This window comes from Eumetopias jubatus, unplaced genomic scaffold, assembly GCF_037043125.1.
Source record: "Eumetopias jubatus isolate StellerSeaLion01/CBP00866 unplaced genomic scaffold, mEumJub1_p1.0 scaffold_1, whole genome shotgun sequence".
Taxonomy (NCBI): Eukaryota; Metazoa; Chordata; class Mammalia; order Carnivora; family Otariidae; genus Eumetopias; species Eumetopias jubatus.
This window is the reverse complement of record NW_028274807.1, coordinates 195,454,121-195,474,311: the sequence shown is the minus strand read 5'-3', so window position 1 is coordinate 195,474,311 and position 20,191 is coordinate 195,454,121. Positions and strand designations below refer to the sequence as shown.

The window sequence follows — 20,191 nt, the reverse complement described above, 5'->3', positions numbered from 1 at the left end:
TAGTAAAAAGGACCCCCTTCTTAAAAGTGATCTGGTTTGGATGATAAATTATATGGTCATCCTAGTTCTAATTCACGTCTAGAATTAAACCTATACCCTGTGATTTTTCATGACAAGGGGGAGGGGCCACTTGGGAGTCAGCACTGGCTACTGAGGGTCCATACACTCAATCATTTGGTCTCAATTAATTGGGTCCAAATGCTATTGTTCAGCAAAAAATAGTTGATGAAAGTATTTGCAGGATGAATGTGACCTGGTGGAAAGACAGCTGGAAGCTTATTGTCAGTGGTGCTTGGTCAACATAATTGGCAGTTGGCACTATTCTCAGTGTGTATCACGCTGTTTGGGAGTAGTTTGAACTTCCAGTAGTAGAGCCCAGGGGAGTTTACGACCTGCTGATCTTCACATGAAATTGGGCATCAAAAGCAAATTCCTATAATGTTCTAGCCATATGAACACAACCCCCTGGTGCCATATCTATCAAAACCACCTTGGCACGAAATTAGCTTCCTCCCAGGGGCTCTGGGAGGGGGCAGATCTTCCCTGCAGTTTACTAGCAGAGAACATGATCTGCTTCTTGGGGCTTCTCTCTGCACTTTCTCAGGTGACTTCTGACTCCTGCTTACATGCTCTCAGGGTGAAGAACTGGAAATGCCCTTTGTGATGTGACCATGTCTACCTTTTTATATTCTTGGGTCTGAATGCCTTCAGGAATTTGTCAGTTTCAGAGCAGGGATACATAGAGGATGTATTTGTATTTTGTTGAAGAAAAAACACAATTTTCTTTGTACAAGGAATGGATGCGTATGTTCCTTGTCATCCCACACACTGTTAAGACTTTGAGGTGAGTTTCCTGTGTGGGAGGCTGTTGGGGGAGATGGCTGCATTTTCCCAGCCCCCGTAGCTCACGGGCCACACTCACGATGTCACATGATTCTGCCCGATGCCTGTATGATTCCTTCCTGCTTTCCTTTAAATCGACTCTTTATTTCTACCTGAATAAAAATAGCCTCATTCTGAGCAATGATCTGAGTATCCATTGTTCCATGTTTGGTTAAAGGTTCTCTAACATCATGAAATGCATAACTACTAAAGTCTTTACGAGTTTCTTTGTGTTCTACCCGAAAGCACTTGCCTAGATTAGGCTGTGGTGTGTGTGTGTGTGTGTGTATGTGTGTGTGTGTGCGCGCGCGCGTGTGCGTGCTCATGTGTGCCTTTGTGTTGGGAGGGGTGCGGGCAGGGCATAAACCCCTTTCCAACCATGGTTCCAGGAGGAGAAGAGCACACCCAGATCTCTGGCAGCAGCAGTCCGTTTGAAAAGGTGTGCTCCTCTCATTGGAATTTAAAAGCAAATGATGACACAAATGATTCTATTACTATACCTGGTCCTTCGGATCCCCAAACCCAGGCTGTTCACTAGACACGACCCCCTTCCTCACCCCAGGTCTTCCAGTTACCAAAACCAAGACTCCCGGACCTCTCAAAGGATGACTAGAGATCCTGGCACAGGACAGAGACTATGTCTGTGCCTCCCTCCCTGTGACCATCTCCCTCCCCCTCCCCACCACCACTGTGTCCCTGTGAAATCAGTAATAGGATGGGTGTGAGGAAGACTTGCAACAGGAATGGCACAAAGGCCTTCCTTGGTCCTTCATCAAGGCTCAGCTCGGATCCGCCTTCTGTTGGCCCCTGCCCTCCATCTGAACCATCTTTCCTCTTCCTCACTCACAACTCATCTTTCATCCCTAGGCACCCCATCTTTCTTTTTTTTTTTTTTTAAGATTTTATTTATTTATTTGAGAGAGAGAGCGAGCAAGCACATGAGAGGGGGGAGGGTCAGAGGGAGAAGCAGACTCCCCGCTGAGCAGGGAGCCTGATGCGGGACTCGATCCCGGGACTCCAGGATCATGACCTGAGCCGAAGGCAGTCGCTTAACCGACTGAGCCACCCAGGCGCCCGGCACCCCATCTTTCTTACCCACAGCTAGTTTTTCAGGCTGCTACCACTGTAACAGCTCTTAAAGGCAGTGCAGAATTCCTTACCATGCCCTTGCCCTGGTGGCCGCCCCCCTCCCACCCACCCAAGCCAGACTCAAGGCTGCATGTTGTCTCTTCAGTATAAAGCTCAGAGCAGAGACAGAAGAGCCTGCTCTTGGTCTCTGTTGAAAACAAACACCAAGTGATTCCCCTTTGTAAATGTCCGTAATCCCCTTAATCTCCCTGTGGGATTTCTCCTTATCTCCCCTTATATCCCTGTGGGATTTCTGGGACCACTGCAGGAGGGATGTGTGAGTCTTCCACCCCACTGCCTTCCCCTCTGCTCCCTCTGCTTCTCTGCTCACATGCATCCCTCCTTTTTCCAGCCTGCAGCTCTGTGTCGGCACCAGCAATATCCCTGACAGCTCCTTAATTGCTACACGCTTTTGTGTGTTTCCCTGGCAATTATATTTCAGACCCTGTCAGGGTACCTGCTAGCCTCGGGGTTCTGTTTATATTAAATATCAATAAAAAGCTGATAGCATCAGTGCAGATGGCAGGCTCACAAAATCATATTTTACTGGGAGCCAGGCCTGTCCAGAAGATGGAAGGAAGGAATGTTTAAATTTCTTTCTCTTTTCCAAAAGGTTGAAACGAGAGGAGACTTTCTGCGTGACTCTCAGGGATGGGTTCTTACTGAATGATGGCAGCTCTATATTCTCTAGCTGGGTGTTGTCCTTTATTGCGTGTGACTTGTCATAATACCGTTTTCTCCAGAATTGTTTCTTTATGCCCCCCCCCCCCAGAACATAGGATAAGGCTTCAAATACCCTCGATATTTTTAAGGGCTGATTGACAAAATGGGTAAGATTTTGTTTCGCTTTATTTTGAAGAGGAGTGGGTTTGGGGCAGAGGCCCTGGGCTGAGGGGATCGGAGTCCCACATCCCCTGCCCTGCCCTCCCCTAAGCAACACCTTAGTCCCTCCCCTGCTGTGTTGCCTCATCTTTTGGAAACAGTAGGGCCCTCCCAGGAGCTGTGACTGCTGGAGAGTGAGGGTGTAGGGCAGTTAGCACCTGTGGATGCTTAGCAGCACCCAGAAGGAAAGCCTGGCTGAAGGTTTGCAATAACCCAATGTGGGTTGTCCAGGAACTCTTGTTCTTACGGTTGCCATTCTGTCATGCCGCTTATGCATAACTTCTGTCATTGAGAGGCGTCCTGCAAGGCTCTCTGTCAGGGATGTACATGCTGAGGACTTTTACAACAGAAAAATTGGTGTTAGCAAATCTGTGACAGTCTGGCTATTTGGGGACCCGCTTTTCCCCGTTGCCGTCAATAGAGGTTCCCGTGTGTGTGCGATCTAAGGAGCATGCCAGCTCCCCTTGGGTTCACTCCCTCTTGCTGCAGTGCTCAGTAGGACTGTTATCCAGGACCCCTGCTGTCTGTCGGCCACTCCCCGCATGGATCCTGGGACGATGAAGAGGAGGGCTCATGGAAGAGGAGGGCTCCTGCCGTGGCGGTCAGAGCGTACAACCTGGCCCCTCCCATGTTTGCTGAGCTCCTCCTCGTTCAATACCACTGGCTTTCTCCTGCTGCCGTCCTAGTGCAGGCCCCATTATGGCCCCCTTGAATGACAGCAGGAGCCTCTATACACTCCCTCCACCCTCGCCCACCTGCTCCTGCTTGGTTGCTCTCCAAATGGCAAGGGTATTACCACCTTCCCTTCAAACCCTCCAGGGACCTCCACCGTTCTTGAGATTGACAGCAGACTGCAGACCAGGGTCTTCAAGGCCCTGCTGGGTCCCCTAGCCCTGACTCCTCCCACCCGTTGTGGGTATTTAAACTTGCAGTTGACAATCTCAGCATCACCTTGCCCCCCGACCCGAATGCCTATTCATTCTGAAGATTCCATCTCCCCCAAATCTGTGCTAGCAGGACCTTCCCTAAGAGCATGTTTCCTTACATTGGGTTTTGCCCCTTCTTGTACTAATCATGGCTGTAATTTCATCCAGAATGAGATAATTATTGGGTTCTCTGCTTCCCCCACTGGTCTGTATGCTTTATTGGGTTAAAAGCCATGTCTGGTTTTGCCCACTGCTTTATCCCCAAATCCTAGCATAGTACCTGGAAGTCAGCAAATATTTTCTGAATGAATGAATGAATGCATACTATACCTAGTACATGATTTATACCCTCTAACCAGCTTGTCCAATGGTAGGAGAATTAGCTAATACAGGTGGAACAATTAAAAGACAAGAAAGGAGAAGCCTCAGTGAGCTTGGCCAGGGTGCAGATGTGGGTGGATGCTGGAGACTGGCAGGAAGTGGATTTGAAAAGGGATCCTGGGCCAGAGCAGAATGTGTTGGGGCACCAGGCTGTGGGGTACCGTCTCTGCGTGATGGGTTAGCAGGAGCTACTGATGCTTCCAGAGCAGGCTGAGTGGTCTGGCCATGTTATGTGGCAGAGATTTTTGAGCAGGATGCTGAGTTCCAGAGAACTGTGAGGGTCTTGCAAGGCTGGTATTGGTCTAGGGTGGCTCTGTGCTGACCCCATCTCGGAACCTGTCAACCATGAGACTTGTTCCCTTTCTAATTGAGAGCAAATCCTCAGGAAGGAATGAGGCTCTGGTTCTTCAGCTCTTTGTTAGACACCTGAGGGGAGATTCAGTTCGTGGGAAAATAATCTCTTACACCCCCATGAAATGAGAGGTTTTAAATTAGTGAACACCAGCTTAACTACAATTTATAAAAAAAACACTGTTTTAGAATCAGAAGTCCCTTGAGATGTGCTTATCTTCACTCTACAGTGTCTTATCCAAGATTTATGTCTTGTAAATGTCCCCTTTGCAAGCAGACCCCAAATCCAAATGCTGATGGTGACAAAAGACCCTTACTGGTGGCTCTGCAGCAGAGAACCCAAGGTGGATGCTTTAGGGTACTCTTGCAGAGGGCTCCGAATTGATCACCAGCACTACCTTATCTTCATTCACCATGTCCTCTTCAGCTGAGGCACAGGTCCTGAGCATGAGGTGCAAAGATGCTATGTCTGGACCCAAAGACCCCCTGATCCCAGACCCTTTCTCCAGGGACCGCCCACTTCATTCATTTGCTGACAGCTGGGGACAGGCAGCCTGCGGTGAGCCACATGTTACCTGGTGTAACATGTGGTACCATGAGTCCTGTGCCTCCCCTTTCTCACACCCTCTACTTACTGTCTGGTAGGCAGTAAATGAAGTTCAAGGCCTCTGCTCAAGTTTCTTTCATCTCACAGTTTAGACAAGGAACTTAGCTAATCTCTCCCTTGGGCAAGGCGATGTACTGGGGAAATGGACTTGGGTGCTCTGAGAGTTGGTCAGTTTCCACATGTGGAAAATGGGGTGGGAAGAGTAATTTGTGGCTGTCCTGCCTGGGATGTGGCACATCGCAAATGTTCCAGAAAAGGGAACCTCTGCTGCTGTCCTCATCATCGTGATATTTTGATTTCTATTATATAATTATATAATTTTCCTCTTCTCCAACAAAGACTTGGGAATGGTTTGTTCCAGAAGGATAAGGAGTGACAAGGAGGAAAGAATGTGAGTCACCACAAAATTTAAAATATGTTAAAAGAGGAGGGCTGTTTAAGTTGATAGATCTAAGGCAAAACAAACAAAATCAAGCAAACAAGGGGAGTCACTGACATGAAATCCCCTTGGGGAATTAACCCTGACATCTAGCACGCAGAGACAACAGTCTGAGGAAGTCTAGAGCACCTTCTGGGATTTGCCAGAGTGGTAGGTGTGTTTCCCATTCTTTTTGCTCTCCAGACCCATGCAGAGTGGTTTAGCATCAGACCATGAATCCTCCTCATCCCTTTGCTCTCGGAACTGCCAGAAATTGGCTCCAGCTTTGTGAAAAGCAACCTGCATTTAATATCTAGCACGTCACTAAGTTTAGTGGAAGGGGAAATGTTTGGCAAATAAATCTATTTTATAATTCAACACACATTAATGGCTATTTTCCAATACATATAAGTGCTTGATAATTAGCATCAAAACTAGTCATTATTTAATCTATGATCTATTTAGAATGAATGAGAGAGATGCCGTTTCCTTGCTGAAATGGGAGACATGAAGACTATCCAGCCATTCTCCTCTTGTATGTGGTCCAATGTGTAGTACTGAGCAAAGCTCCTATGTGGGCTCAGTACACCCAGCCCTCCCTGTGCCTGTTGTAATTTCACATCCAGGAGACACACATCTTCAAAGACCTTTAGGAAAGCCTGAAACCCTTCCTCCAGCTTGGTCTAGACAGGAAATAACCCCCTTTACAAGCACCACCTTTAGAAACCCCATTGAACATGAATTCAGACCCTTCAAACAATGGTTTTCGGGTTAACAGTAGTTTGTAATTCTATATTAGCCTGTAATTATTCATGGATACTCAAATTCACTAGAAATGGACTTGTATTTTGTGGTAGAAAATGTCAAGTTTAAATTAATACAGTGCTGCTCATTCACTGGAGAATAAATGATATTGAGAAAAAAGATGGCATGCATATCCAGGGACTTTGAGGTCTAGAGAGGAGACTCAAGTGCTAAGGCATCCGTAAAGATCCTGATTGCTCGATGGAAGTAGGCTATGATGGCTGGAGATTTCAGAAGATAAGAAATTTGCTTTTTGAACCATGAATAAAAGTGTGGTGGGCCTTGGCACTCACTGGCAGAGCACAGATTATGTCTGCTAGAAAACATATGCCTGGCAGGAAACTGTCCATCTGCTAAGACCTTCACTGTGGCCTGGCCATCTTGCCAGCCCCACTTGGAATGTTGTCCCCTTGCTTATGGGGCCCCAGGGACACTCACTGCCTTGCTGGTCCCCAGGACCCAGATTTCTTCCTGCCTCAGGGCCTTTCCACTTGTTATCTGCCTTGAAGTTTTGCCGGCCAACGTGTTTTTGAACTGACACCTTCTCAGCATTTGGGTCTGTCCTCAAAGTAGTCATCTTGGACCACCCGATTAGAGTAACTCCCTTTCCCCCTTCCCACACATGGGGACGCTCAGCCTCCTGTCCCTTTTTATTTTCTTCATCATACTCATTTCTATTTGGAGTCCTCATTTATTTGCCCATTGTCACCCTCCTCAGACTGAAATGTCAGTGTCATGGTCTATCTGGTTCACAGCTGAATGCCTGATGTAGCAGGTGCTCGGTAAATGTTCGTTGAACGAACAAATGAATGCCAGAGTCATCAAGAGCGTCTTGCCCTAGTAATTGGAGAAAGGGAGGAAGAGGCTTAGGTAAAGTCTCACCTGGACAGCCCTAGGACAGCTGAACTGCCCTGGGTGGGGAGTTGGGGACTCACCCCAGAGCTGTGACTAGTGATGTACCTGTGGACGGTAATGGAGCCCTCCCCCTGCTGAGCACCTTCTGTACCTTGTCTCAGAAGCCTTTAAGCAAGAGCTGCTCTGATTCTCCTTCTACCAATAAAGACACTGGGGCTCAGGGAAGGTAAATCACAAGCCCAAGGTCACTAACTAACAGGTGCCAAGCGAGGTCTCATATCCAAGACTCCAACTCCAAAGCCTGCATTTCAGATGGGTGTGCTGCACTTTTAAGGTGCTGCCCAGGGATTCTTGCTGCAGAGAACAGGGATGGAAGAAGTGGGAACTCTTCCTGGGACCTTATTTATATATTTGCTCATGCACAGCATAAATAATGGCCATGTTTATGGACCATTTTGGATGTGCCAATTGCTGTGCTAAGTGCTTTACATCCATTAATTTGCTTGAACCCAAAGGGCTGATTGACTCAGGAGGCTGGACCTTCAGATGACAAAGGGGGCTACTCATTCAAAGATACAGAACTGAAATGGAAAGGTGTGTGAGTGTGCAGGGGAGTATGCAGAGAGAACATCAGCCTTCTGTAACATCAGACAACCCCCATGTAGCAAAGTGCAAACTTGTTGGAGGTTGGGGAAATACAGGTGAAAGCAGTTCTTTGGGTGGAAATAAAATAAGGGAACTATAATTGTGATTTTTGATGGGTTATAGGATACATCATAAAGGCAAAGCAGGGATGTGTGAGCCGCTTTTCAGATACAAATTGCAAAGAGATCACAAAGGGGTGTGGGACTCTTTCTAAACATCTGCTAGTAGTCTGTTCTACTAAAAGCTGAACGTCTGATAAATTTCTGACTGGCATCAGAGGTAATTTAATCTCTCAGGAGGTAGAGGAAGCAGGAAGCAGAACTGCAATTCCTGAACTTCATATTGACCACTATGAATAATAATTTGGTGCTGAATGGACAGGGATGTTGGAGAAAATGGCCGTATTACGTGGAGTTCACTTTATTGAGCAGAAAACGGTGGGCATTGACATACGCTAGGCATTAAGGGAAATGATTTCAACCCAAATTAGAGCATTATAGGTAGGACCCATTGACAGAGAGACTGGGAAGAGACAGAGATGGGGAAGAATGGTAAGCTCATGAAATCATAATGCAGACATGAGAATCTGAATTGTTTCCACTAAAAGGCCTTTAAACATCCTTCACTAGGAAAAAGGCCTACACTCACTAAACTCAGATTTTAAAAAGAGCCTGGGTGGCTCAGTTGGTTAAGCGACTGCCTTCGGCTCAGGTCATGATCCTGGAGTCCCTGGATCGAGTCCCGCATCGGGCTCCCTGCTCAGCAGGGAGTCTGCTTCTCCCTCTGACCCTACCCCCTCTCATGTGCTTTCTCTCTCATTCTCTCTCTCTCAAATAAAGGAATAAAATCTTAAAAAAAAAAAATAAAGTTATATTAAAAAAAAAAAAGAATACATACAAACCACAAAATATGGGTATATTATATAGTATAATTAAGGGAGTATGAATACATGTAGTGGGTCTAATGGTGGTCCCAGAAGATATGCCCAACTCCTAGCCTCCAGTGCATCCTGCGAATGTGGCTTTATTTGGACATAGGATCTTGCAGATATAATTAAGTTAAAAATTTTGAGATGAGATCATCTTGAATTTAGGGTGAACCCCAAATCCAGTGACTGGTTTCCTTAAAGAAAAGGAGATATGACACAGGTACACAGAGGGAAGGCCCTGTGTAGACGGAGGAAGAAATTGGACCAATTATGTCTCCAAGGCAAGAAACACTAATGGTTGCTGGTGACCATCAGAGGCCAGGAGAGAGGCTTGGAACAGTCTCCTTCAGAGCCCGCAGAAGACACCCATCCTGCCAATACCTTGATTTTGGATTTCTGGTCTCCTGAATAAACTTCTGTTGTTTTAAGTCACCCAGTTTGTGGTAATTTGTGGTAGCAGCCACAGGAAGCTAATACAGTACATTAGCCCCCTAGGAAGATAAGGGGTGGGAGTGGAGCCAAAGCTCAGATTAATCTAAGACTCCTGAAGAACCCTAAATGAGGCAGCAGGAGGAGGAGGCCTCTTCAACAAAGTTTGAAACAAAACACAATCAAAGAAAAAGGAAAACTTGCTGCTTAGGAGGATGCTGTTGTTTTTGCAGGTGACCTTAAGACAGCACATCTGCTCAGCAGCCATAGAGGCAACGTGTAGCTGGGGTGCTGGTCCACAATGTCATGTTCACCTCCCCCTCAGTAGAGAGTGGAAGGAACTGGGGACCTGGCTACATGGGGTGTGTTGTGAGGCGCTGAGCCTTCGGGCTATTTCATTTCTGCTCTCTGTCAACCATGTTGGGAAAATGATTTTTAACTTTTTTTTTTAACCCAGATATTTAGATGAAGTCCTCATTTTATAACGTTATCATTTTCCTGTTTCTTTTTTTTCATCTTTCTCTCTTTTTAGAGATTTATTTATTTACTTTAGAGAGAGAGAGCAAGTGAGCAGAGGGAGGAGCAGAGGGAGAGGGAGAGAGAATCTCAAGCACACTGCCCGCTGAGCACAGAGCCTTCTGCGAGGGGCTCGATCTCAGGACCCTAAGATCATGATCTGAGCTGAAATCAGGAGTCGGCCACTCAACTGACTAGGCCACCCAGATGCTCCTCTTTTTTTCATCTCTTAGATGACAAATTATGGACAGCAATTCAAGATTTTCCATTCTATGAAAATTGCTAAGCAAAATTGTGAAATCAACACACTGTGATTACTTTATGAGCCAGAGGATGTGTTATCTCAAATATCTGATCAAACAGGTGTGTGTAACACAGCCCTCATTTTAACTAGACCATATTTTTTAGCAATTCTACTTCCCTTGTTCACCATGCCCTGGGAAGATCAAAGCCCTCTTTTTTTAAAGAGGCATAATTTCAGAGTGAGATTTAGTGTCCAAATGATTGGTGAAAAATCCTCTGACCGTCACCATTCCTTTTGCATTTCTGAAGGTGCTCACAGTCCCCCAAGGGGCAATCTTAGGTTTCTAGGACCACCTGAGGGCATGGGTAGCCTTTTACTACCCGCAAAGAAACCACAGTCAAGAAAAAAAATTCTCTAACTGGAAACTGTTTGACTCCTCAACATGTCGAGACAGTGAGTGAGCAAAATGGAATTTTTGCTTCTAATTATGGAAAGTTTTTATATGATGGCAACATAATTGAGGCCACTGATGGAGGAGGCAAGAACCATGGAGTTTTCAGGGTCATTATTGTATTTACCTCTTTGTGGATTAATTTAAGTGGATTTTGTAGCAAGGAGTGAATCACAATAATTATTGTCAAGCTTGCAGTGGAACAATAAAGGGTTCCATTTTCCAGGGTTGTGAGGATAAAGTCTTTCTCAAAATTACTTTGTGGTAAAAGGTTGAATTGGTCATTTTCACTCTCCCAGCCTATGATGTGGTTTATTATAGTTTATAAGAGTTTGAGCACTTACCCTTGAGATAAGAGTCAGAATCCCACTTGTCTATGGAATCTGGGTAAGTGATTTGAAAGAATAGGCAGGCTAGAAGTAAGACAATACAAGACGCCATGTCTGTCCACTGGGTCAGGAGCCATTCTGTGGGCTCTGTCTCTTGCCTCTTCTGATGAGCATCTTGGGGTAGCAGGCTGGCAATGGGCAGGCCACTGTGGAGGAGGGATGGGGTGCACTGGTGTGAACAGTGAGTTTCCTTATCACTATACCTAATGTACATGAACATTTCTAGCATTATTTTGCTCATTGGTTTACTATGCCACTTGAGGACTGGTGAACAACCTTTGTTTTTATTCATTCACCCATCCATCCATCTCTTTACGCATCCATAAATGTTTGGAATTTCTGCCATGTCCTGGTCAAAGGGGGTATAGCGGAAGACCGAGGGAATTGGTTCCTGCCCTCCTGGAGCTCATCATCTACTGAACAAAAGAAGTAGAGAGATGCAGTTATGTAACTCCAATTTACTTATTTATTTTATTTTTTTATAAGCCAACTTTGAAGTCAGAGGTAGAGAAAATTGGAACGGGACAGTGTTGGCTGAGGTCATTGCAATGAGAGAAAACACATTTTTCCTGTTTTTAATGCTGGGTTCTGACTCAGGAGAGGAAAAGGTGGAAAATAACGCTAAGAAGGTCTCTCTTTGCTTTCTCAAGAACTCTGTGCTGTGCAAGGTTAAAGTTACAAATACAGGGATGTGTCTTTCAAGTAAGGAGTCATCAATAAAGGCTCCTGGGTGGCTGTGGGGACTTGGGCAGGATGAGGAAGCCCTAATGTATGGAATTCCCAGGAGCTAAACATTTGGAAAGCTATAACTTTCTTCACAGCTTCCTGCAAGATGAACCTCATGCTGCTATCTGCCAGTTCTGAGGGATGCCCGCTGGGGTTCTCTCTCACTTTGGTTTGTAACCTTCCTCTTCCCTTTCTTTTCAGACCCAGCAATCGTCAATGGGGTTTATTGGTCTGAATCCCTAAACAAAGTTTTTGTCGATAACTTTGATCGTGACCCATCCCTCATATGGCAGTACTTTGGAAGTGCAAAGGGATTTTTTAGGCAGTATCCAGGTGAGTATCCCTGCCTTGAGAATTATGATTGAGATTAATGATCCTGTGATATTTTTCTTTCGTGTTCAGGGTTAAATTTTTTCCCCTTCCTATTAGGAGAAAATGAAAGATTAAATTCAAATCAGTTAAATCTCTTGTCAGATAGGCATGGCATCTGCATGCATGCACACGTGTGTACATGTGTGTGAGAGTGTGCACTTGCATGCGCACGTGCACACACACACACACACACACACACACACACACGGGTATTTAGATCTGCATAGGTTTCCACATCTTTCTCAATAGAGCAGTTTATACAACTGCCACCAAAAGTGAGGAATTGGAGTGTGAGACATACCAAATTTGATCTTTATGGACAAGAGTTTGTTTTTATTACTATTGACTACTACAATTCTTATCGTTGTTGTTATTACCGTGGAAAAGAACGAGTCATCAATGGACTGAATTAAATTCTGACCGAAGGTGTAAGAAATGGAAAATTTGAACTTAGGTTTCCCCACTCCAGAGCTGACTGCCCTTGGAGGAAGAGCTTTGCGATGGCCAAAGCACCACTGAGGTCAGCAACTAATCCTTAGGGCCACCAGTCGCACCCTCAAATGGGTATGTTTGTCAGTTTGTTCATCATACCTTTGGAGCAGGTGTTCCTTCTGAGGCCTCCTGAGGCCTCTGCTTTGCAATAAGAATTTAATTCTGGCTTGGTTTGAATTTTAATTAAGAAGGGAAGTTTTAATTTTGCTCACAAGTTGTGAAAACAGGACTTGAGGCTACAATCGTGCCAACATCACAGCTGCAGAAATTAACAAGCTCAACCTAAAAGAAGGGAAAAAACGTCCTGCATAATCTTGGAGCAATTAAGTGGAGTCTTTTATGTTTTCATTAAGTAAGACTACGCACCTGATGTCTTCCCACTTTGAGGCACCAAGACCGTCAGCCTCCGCCTCGAGGAGCCGTTTGCCCTGCACACAGCATCTGTCCCCTGAGACTTGCCTGCCAAGTGTCTGCTTTGCCAGATTATTCAACATTTCCCAAGAGCCATGTTCAGCAGGGCATGCATGGTTCCTCCTGGAGCTCACGGATATGTAAACAATAAGCCTCCTAGTAAAGATAATGTTATAATAAACAGTGGCCTATTAAAGTTCCAGTGTCACCAAATTGCAGTCTGCTTTGATACCCTCCACAGAGAGTAAATTTAATGTAGATGTTGCTGCAAATCAAATGTGGTAGGGGGCTGATCCATTGAGGAAGCCACAGGGAACTCTTACCATCTTACCATGTGGCATTTGATTCAAGGTGGAGCCGATAAGAAGAAACCACAGATCATTTGTTGTCTCTGCCAGCAGGAAGTCCTCCAACTATGGTCATGAGGAAATTTGAAAAAAATGAAAATAAGAAGGTGCATTAGTCATCTCAGGCTGCCATAACAAAATACCACAGACTGGGTGGTTTAAACAACAGATATTCATCTCTCATAGTTCTGGGGGCTGGAAAGTCTGAGATCAAGGTGCTGGCAGATTTGGTTCTTGATGAGAGCCCTCTTTCTGGCTTTCAGATGGCCACCTTCTCCCTGTCTCCCTACATGGTAGAGAGTAGAAGCTCGCGCATTTCTTACCCTTCATAGAAGGGCACTAATCCCACCATGGGGTCTCCATCCTCCTGACCTCATCTAAACCTAATTATCTCCCAAAAGGCCCCACCTCTTCACACTATCACATAGGGTAATGTTAGTCTTCAACCTATGAATTTTTGGGGGTATTGGGGGGCAACTTCACTCCATAACAAAAAGGAATCCTCATGAAGTTTGTATGTAATAGGGGAGACTAATTTAATTTACATACAAGGTTTTTATCAGTCAGAACAGTGGACTGAGAAATGCTTACCAATTTTATGACATTTGTGGCAGAATTTTGACTTTATAAAATTCCTGCATCTTTTCTATGTTAATAAAGACATGAGTCACAGTCCTCCAAAGGGGTTTCACTGCCCTGATAATGCCTTGTGCTCACTCAGTGCTTGGTTCTGAACAGAGAACAGCACACCTCTTGTCTCTTGGACATAAAATGATCATTAGAAGAGTGATCCATGGACATTTTTTGCTAGGATTTCTTATTTTCAGGATACTTCTTTCCATGTTTAGAGTGGTATAATAGTGTGAATCAGTGGTAAGTGTGCATGTCCTTAAACAGAAGGGATAGTTCTTCATTCGTACGTGTGTCCTGAGTTCTTAATTTGTTCCAAGCACTATGTGAGGTCCAGAAGATAAAATCTTGAACTTAACAGATAAGGTCTCTGCCCTCATGCCGCTCCCGCTTGTGGGGAAATGCATTCCTTAGGGATTTGGGTTGCAAGTGACAGAAACCCCATTCCAGCTAGCTCCAGCAAGGAATGCATTTATTGGCTCATGTAACTTGAAACCTAGGGAATGTGTTGTTCTGAGACACAGCTGGGTCCCAGTATTCAGCATTGTCATTTGGATTATGAATCTTTCCTTTCCCCTTTCAACTCCACCTTTCTCTATTCTGACCATGTTCACTGGTGGGTGATCTCCTAGTGATGGGGAACATGGCTGTGTGCTTGCAGGATGATTTTTCAATTATGGTCACAGAGGAAGAGAGAGCATCTATCCCAGTGGCTTAGATGAAAGTCCCAGGATTAGTCTGGTCTGGGTCATATGCCCCCACATCCTCAAGTGAGGGAGCCCAGATAGTGGGAAGCCTAGCCATCTGAAACCATGGGGATTGGTCAGGATTACTATGGCCTTGCCTGGAGGGAATCCTAAAGGAAGGAACAAGGACCACCAGGGAGACAGAGACAGGTGAACAGGTCATGATGGTACAGTGGGTTTCATGCTAAGATTGGGGAAATAGAAGATGCTAGGAGATCACTAAGAAGGAGCACAATGTCAGCTTCTGGGAATTTTAGTAAATATCAGCTTAGTAGCATACCTGTCATGGTGTTTTCTCTTTCTGTATAGATTTACCTAGGCCTCCACAAGCTCACTGTAGGTCCTGGGGGCATGTGGCAACACTTCCATGTGCTGTCTTTTAGATGAGGTAGTGTTCTATGTCTACAGTGTCTGATATGGTAACCACAGGCCACATGTGCCTATTGAGCATGTGAGATGTGCCTGATGAGACTGAGGAACTAAAATGTGAATTTTATTTAAATTTAAATCTAAAATTAAGTCACCACATGTGGCTAGTAGCTATCACGTTGAACAGTGTAACTCTATGGGAAAAGACTTCTGTGGTCTGATACCCAGTTTCCAAGGTATTGGTCTACCTTTCAGTGCCTGTATTACAAAAAGGTCTCACTGAACAGAGAGAGAACCCAGAGCCTTGGGGAGGCTCTTCTGAATGCCCCAACCACAGCAACAAAATACTAGTAAAGGGCCTGTGAGCTCTGCAGGATTGGTTATTCAGGCCTTATTGAAGCTCCATTTATTTCAGTGTCATCCTTGGGAGTCTTTGGGGGTGCTGTTAATATTAATGTCATATTAATATTAGTGCTAGTGACCCCCATTTATTGAGCACTGTGCTGGGTGCTTACACAAGCATTGTCTGATTTAATCCTCACAATGATCCTGTGAGCTGGAGCTACTATAATCTACATTTTACCAATGAGGAAACAGACCAGGAGGTTAACTGACCGACCAAGTCATACCAGCGGGATGGGAGGGAGTTGGTGGTGGTGTTAATATTTTCACCACCTCTTTCATGCTTTGTTCTCATGGCAGTTCTTACTCTATAAAATATGAACTCTGCCCTGAAATCCTGAGCCATCAGGCTTTCAAACCCCATCTCCTTTGCTAGGATATCTGCCCCAGGAGGATGGAGACATTTGGCTATCACTCTGTTACCATCCTCAACCTACATATTAGTATGTATTTTTTGAATGAATGAATCACTCAGTAGATCAAAGTTTACCAGATCTATTGGCCTGTCACACTGGTAGTAGCAGCCCTGCCTCCTCAGATACAGTATAGCTACTGCCTCTCTGGGAAGCTGGTCACTGGCTACAGTCTGGTGGGACTCAGTGACCAAGTGTGGAACTGGCATAATTACAGCATAGAGCTATGGTCCTTTTCTTTTCTCTCCTGCTCCCCTTCTGCCAAGTCTTCCCAAGCCAATGACTGCATCATTCCTTTTATTTTGAAATTCGTGCCCCAGCCAACCTGAGTGGCATCCCAAAAAAGGCATATTGTCAATCCTAGAAATTATATAGCTCATGGAGGTGCTTCTTGGTTAAGTGTCGATTTCCCAGTTCTGAAAGATTTAGGATTAACCAACTATTATTTCTCTGGGATTTGGAGTTACTTGAACATATTCAAAATATCTGTGTGTAAAAAAAATTATATACTGGAAAGTTGATATATCCTAGGGGAGATAGTACCATCTGGGACAGGGTTTCCTGAAGTTTGTCTCCTAAAACATTTTGTTGTGAGATTGGAAAAGGAAGGGCTCAGTGATCAGTTCGCTTGGTCAGTGCTGCCTCTGTTGATCCAGTTGCAGAGATTCAAGATGACATAAGCAGATTAAAGGCCCTTAGGTGTCTTTCTAATGCAGAGCATAGAAACCAGTTTTACTTTTATTCATTTAACTCATGCTAACACCCAGAGAACTTCTCATGGGACATCTTCATGGAAATGCCTATGTAAGGAAAAGCATGGTGGGTGGGGACTTGGGAGACGAGTCCTAGTAATAACTGGAAATCTCAGGAAAATCTTCTGAACTCTGAGAGCCTAGAGTCCCTGCTATGAGTTGAAGATTTTGACCCAAGAGTCAGGTTTGGGCAAGATGGTCCCTCAGGGCCCATCCAGTCCTGACTTGAGTCAAGGTGTGACCTTTATTGTTCCACCTTAGGCAGCTATGCCTAGAACTGTATCAAGGTATGGTCTTCATCCCCACTCAATGTGTACCTCAAGTCCTCACCAGGAAGGGCCTCAAGTCTCATGGTTCCTGCTGCCACCCAGGCTCCTTTCTTCTGTCCTAGACATTCTCTATGCACAGCCATACCAGAATTCCTCCAGTTCCTTGAACTTGACATGCTCTTCTCAACCTCAGGACCTTTGTACATGTCATTCTCTATGCCTGGGGTATTCTTATTTATCCTGTGGCCACCATTTACTTTTGTTTTATAAGTCCTACCCGTCTGCAGTGGATTGAGTTGTGTCTCCCCCAAATTTATGTCCACCTGGAGCCTCAGTGTGTGACCTGACTTGGAAATAGGGGTCTTTGCAAATGTAATTAAATAAGTTGGGATGAGATCACACTGAATTAGGGTGGGCCCTAAATCCAGTATGACTGATGTCCTTATAAGAGGAGAGGACGAACACAGAAGGAAGACAGAGGCAGAGATTGAGGTGATGCAGCTACAAGTCAAGGAGCACCAAGGATTGCTGGGAGCCAACAGAAGCTGAGAAGAGGTGAGAAAAAGTTCCTCTCTAGAACTTTAGAGGGAATGTGGCCCTGCCAACACCTTGATTTTAGACTTCTATCCTCCAGAACTGTGAGAGAGTTCTTTCCTGTTAAGCCACCCAATTTGTAGGACTTTTGTTACATCAGCTCTAAAAAACGAATATACCATCCTTCTGCTCTCACTGGAAGAAGATCCTTCTTCATATTAGAGATTGGGATCACCTTTTGCACATTACCATAGCCTCAGGCACTTCATCTTTGTGACATCTCTGGTGCATGTGATTTCTTATCATGTGCCAGCTTCCCTGCTGATGTGAGGCCTCCTGAGGGCAGGCAGGGGCCAGGCCCATGTTTCCCAGTCGCTGCTCTGTCCATTGACTGGCGGAGTACTGGAGTTTGATGAACATTGTGATGAGTAGGCAAAAGGCTCTGAGGTTGTCCTGTCTGTTCCACTTTCCTCTGGCATTGTATCCTTTACCAGGTTTCCCAACAGACAAATTTCATGTCAACTTTTCAAAAAGCACCAAGTACAGCAGTGGCTGGGAGGAGTTACATGCCCATGTGCAGGGGAATGATCTCAAACCAGAAGGAGGACGTTAAGTGTCTTTAATCCCTCCCCGCCCCCCCCCCCCCCAGGCCGTAGCCTAAAAGCTGGGACTATAAAAAAAGAATTGCACCTTTTCTTGTCCCGGTGGGGCACACACGGATGGGGCTGTGATGGGGAGGGAAGATGGAAGAGTGGGGAGAGGCAGAGCAGGATCGGGCACAGTCCTGGTCTAAGAACACTCACCACAATTCAATTCAAGAAACAAACATCTGCTGAAGGTCTACTACCATGGGTCAACTCATTAAAAAAAAAAAAAAATCTCTTTATTTGGGTTCAAACCAATGCTTTTGATATTGGAACATTACTTAGCTTCACCATGGATATGATTTCACTATGTGTTAAGACCATGCTACCCTAACTGTACTTGGCTTTATACAAAGCAGTGTATTTCTTATTTTTAAATAGACTGCGTTCTTGTCCCTTAGTGTACAATAGCATGTCAGATTTATTTTGTCTTCGTTGCCTAATGACCTTCGATTATCATATTTCTGGTTTCTGATTTGGTACCGGAAACTCTTTAAATTGGCCCATTTGTAGGTGGGACATATAGGTACAAGGAGAACATAATAAAATGACTTTTTGGGTAGCAAATTGCCATCTCATGGTTTTCTGAGTACTAATTTGGGGGTGTTACCTCAAGCACATACTATTATTATTTCGGCAGGGTCCTGAAACCTGGCCATCAGTAATTGGACAGGAGACTCCCAGTGCTGCCATCTGAGTCAGGATTTCCTTCTGTGAAAATCATTTTTCTGTTTTTATTTTCTTCACTCTAAAGTCTGTATTTTAAATCCTCCATCCCTGAGCAGCACTGATGGTTGAAAACAATGATTCACTATCTTATTTTCAGGCAGCAACCACTTTTCTTTTTAAATGAAATTTTATTCTTAACAACCAAGTTATAAATAGAGAATGTCAACCTTGGACATATCCCGACCAGCCTGCAAACCACAAGACGAAGGATATGGGATCCCATCTTACACATGGGGAGAACTCCCCAGGCTTCAAAGCCTGAAATTCAAACTTTGTAACACAGCATAATTATGGCCTTTTTTAAAATTTCCATCTCGGTGTGGAAAGCCAGGCCAGTATTCCTGATTATAAATACAGAAGTGAGGGGGGGAAAAAAACAAACAACCCCCCCCCAAAAAAAATACAAAGAAAAAAAAAAAAGAAGTGAGGGGAAAACAGACCTGCATGTATTCTGGGATGGAAATGTATCAAGGCTTTCTACCCACTGTGCTACACACATTGCTTTGCCCAGACCTGGTTACACGGCCCGACTCTGCCCAGAAGTCTGTGAATGATGCTACCAGGTCCAACAACTTGCTGGGCAGTGAGAAATGACCACTGGCCACGGGAAGGGGCTGGAGTCACATCCTTTGTTGACAGATAACATGTTACTGAGGATGTCCCCACTCTCCAGCAGGCCTTGAGCAACTGAGCTAAGGCCATGTTTGCTATAGTGTTACAGCTCAAAAGCACCTTCCCAGAGGTGGCGATGGAGCATGTGATGAGCTCCAGGGCTGGTCGTTGCATGTGATTTTTCACCCTGTCTGTTCAATCAGCAAAGCAGAGCAGCCTTGAAATGCTATGAATAAATATTTGAAGTTTCTGGGTTTCTCATAACTCTATTTTTCTTCTAGGGATTAAATGGGAACCAGATGAGAATGGAGTCATTGCCTTTGACTGCAGGAACCGAAAATGGTAGGAAATGGTCAAACCTCTTAGTTACGTTTTAAAAAGAGAGAACTCGCGAAGACGTTCATTTTTACTTAATTTTCCCCTGACCTAGGTACATCCAGGCAGCGACTTCTCCGAAAGACGTGGTCATTTTAGTGGATGTCAGTGGCAGCATGAAAGGACTGCGTCTCACTATTGCAAAGCAAACCGTCTCATCTATTCTGGATACGCTGGGGGATGATGACTTTTTCAACATAATTGCTGTGAGTGCATCTGTTTTGTGCTTTCTCTGCACTTTGGGTTCATCTGCTCTTTTAGCAGCAACTGGTTCACATTCTCCTTGCTTTTGTACACACATCCCACCCCAGATGAGGACCAGTGAGTCCCATGGGGGTTCACAGAATCAGGATGTTGGAAAGGCTTTCAGAGTCTGGGAAAGCAGTGGAGCATATTTCCTCTCTGTACCGCGCACTCAGGCGCTGCCACCTGGCAGAGTAGCACCAGATTTGGTTTTCCTGGGAGCCAACCCTTTCGGAACCTTGGGGAATTAGACCTTGCAAGATGTTCCTTAAACGGCTAGTGGAAATTA

General features: G+C 45.0%; 1 protein-coding gene across 2 annotated transcripts in view; it reads left to right on the top strand.

The window, feature by feature from the left end:
- The window catches only part of CACNA2D3 (calcium voltage-gated channel auxiliary subunit alpha2delta 3), an 889,368-nt gene that overhangs the window by 387,422 nt on the left and 481,755 nt on the right, over window positions 1-20,191 (top strand). For both annotated transcript variants that reach the window (XM_088022023.1, XM_028124497.2), the window contains exons 6-8: window positions 11,764-11,895; window positions 19,566-19,626; window positions 19,715-19,865. In XM_088022023.1, the coding sequence (XP_087878149.1) occupies window positions 11,764-11,895; window positions 19,566-19,626; window positions 19,715-19,865 (344 nt within the window). The remainder of the gene's footprint in view (window positions 1-11,763; window positions 11,896-19,565; window positions 19,627-19,714; window positions 19,866-20,191) is intronic.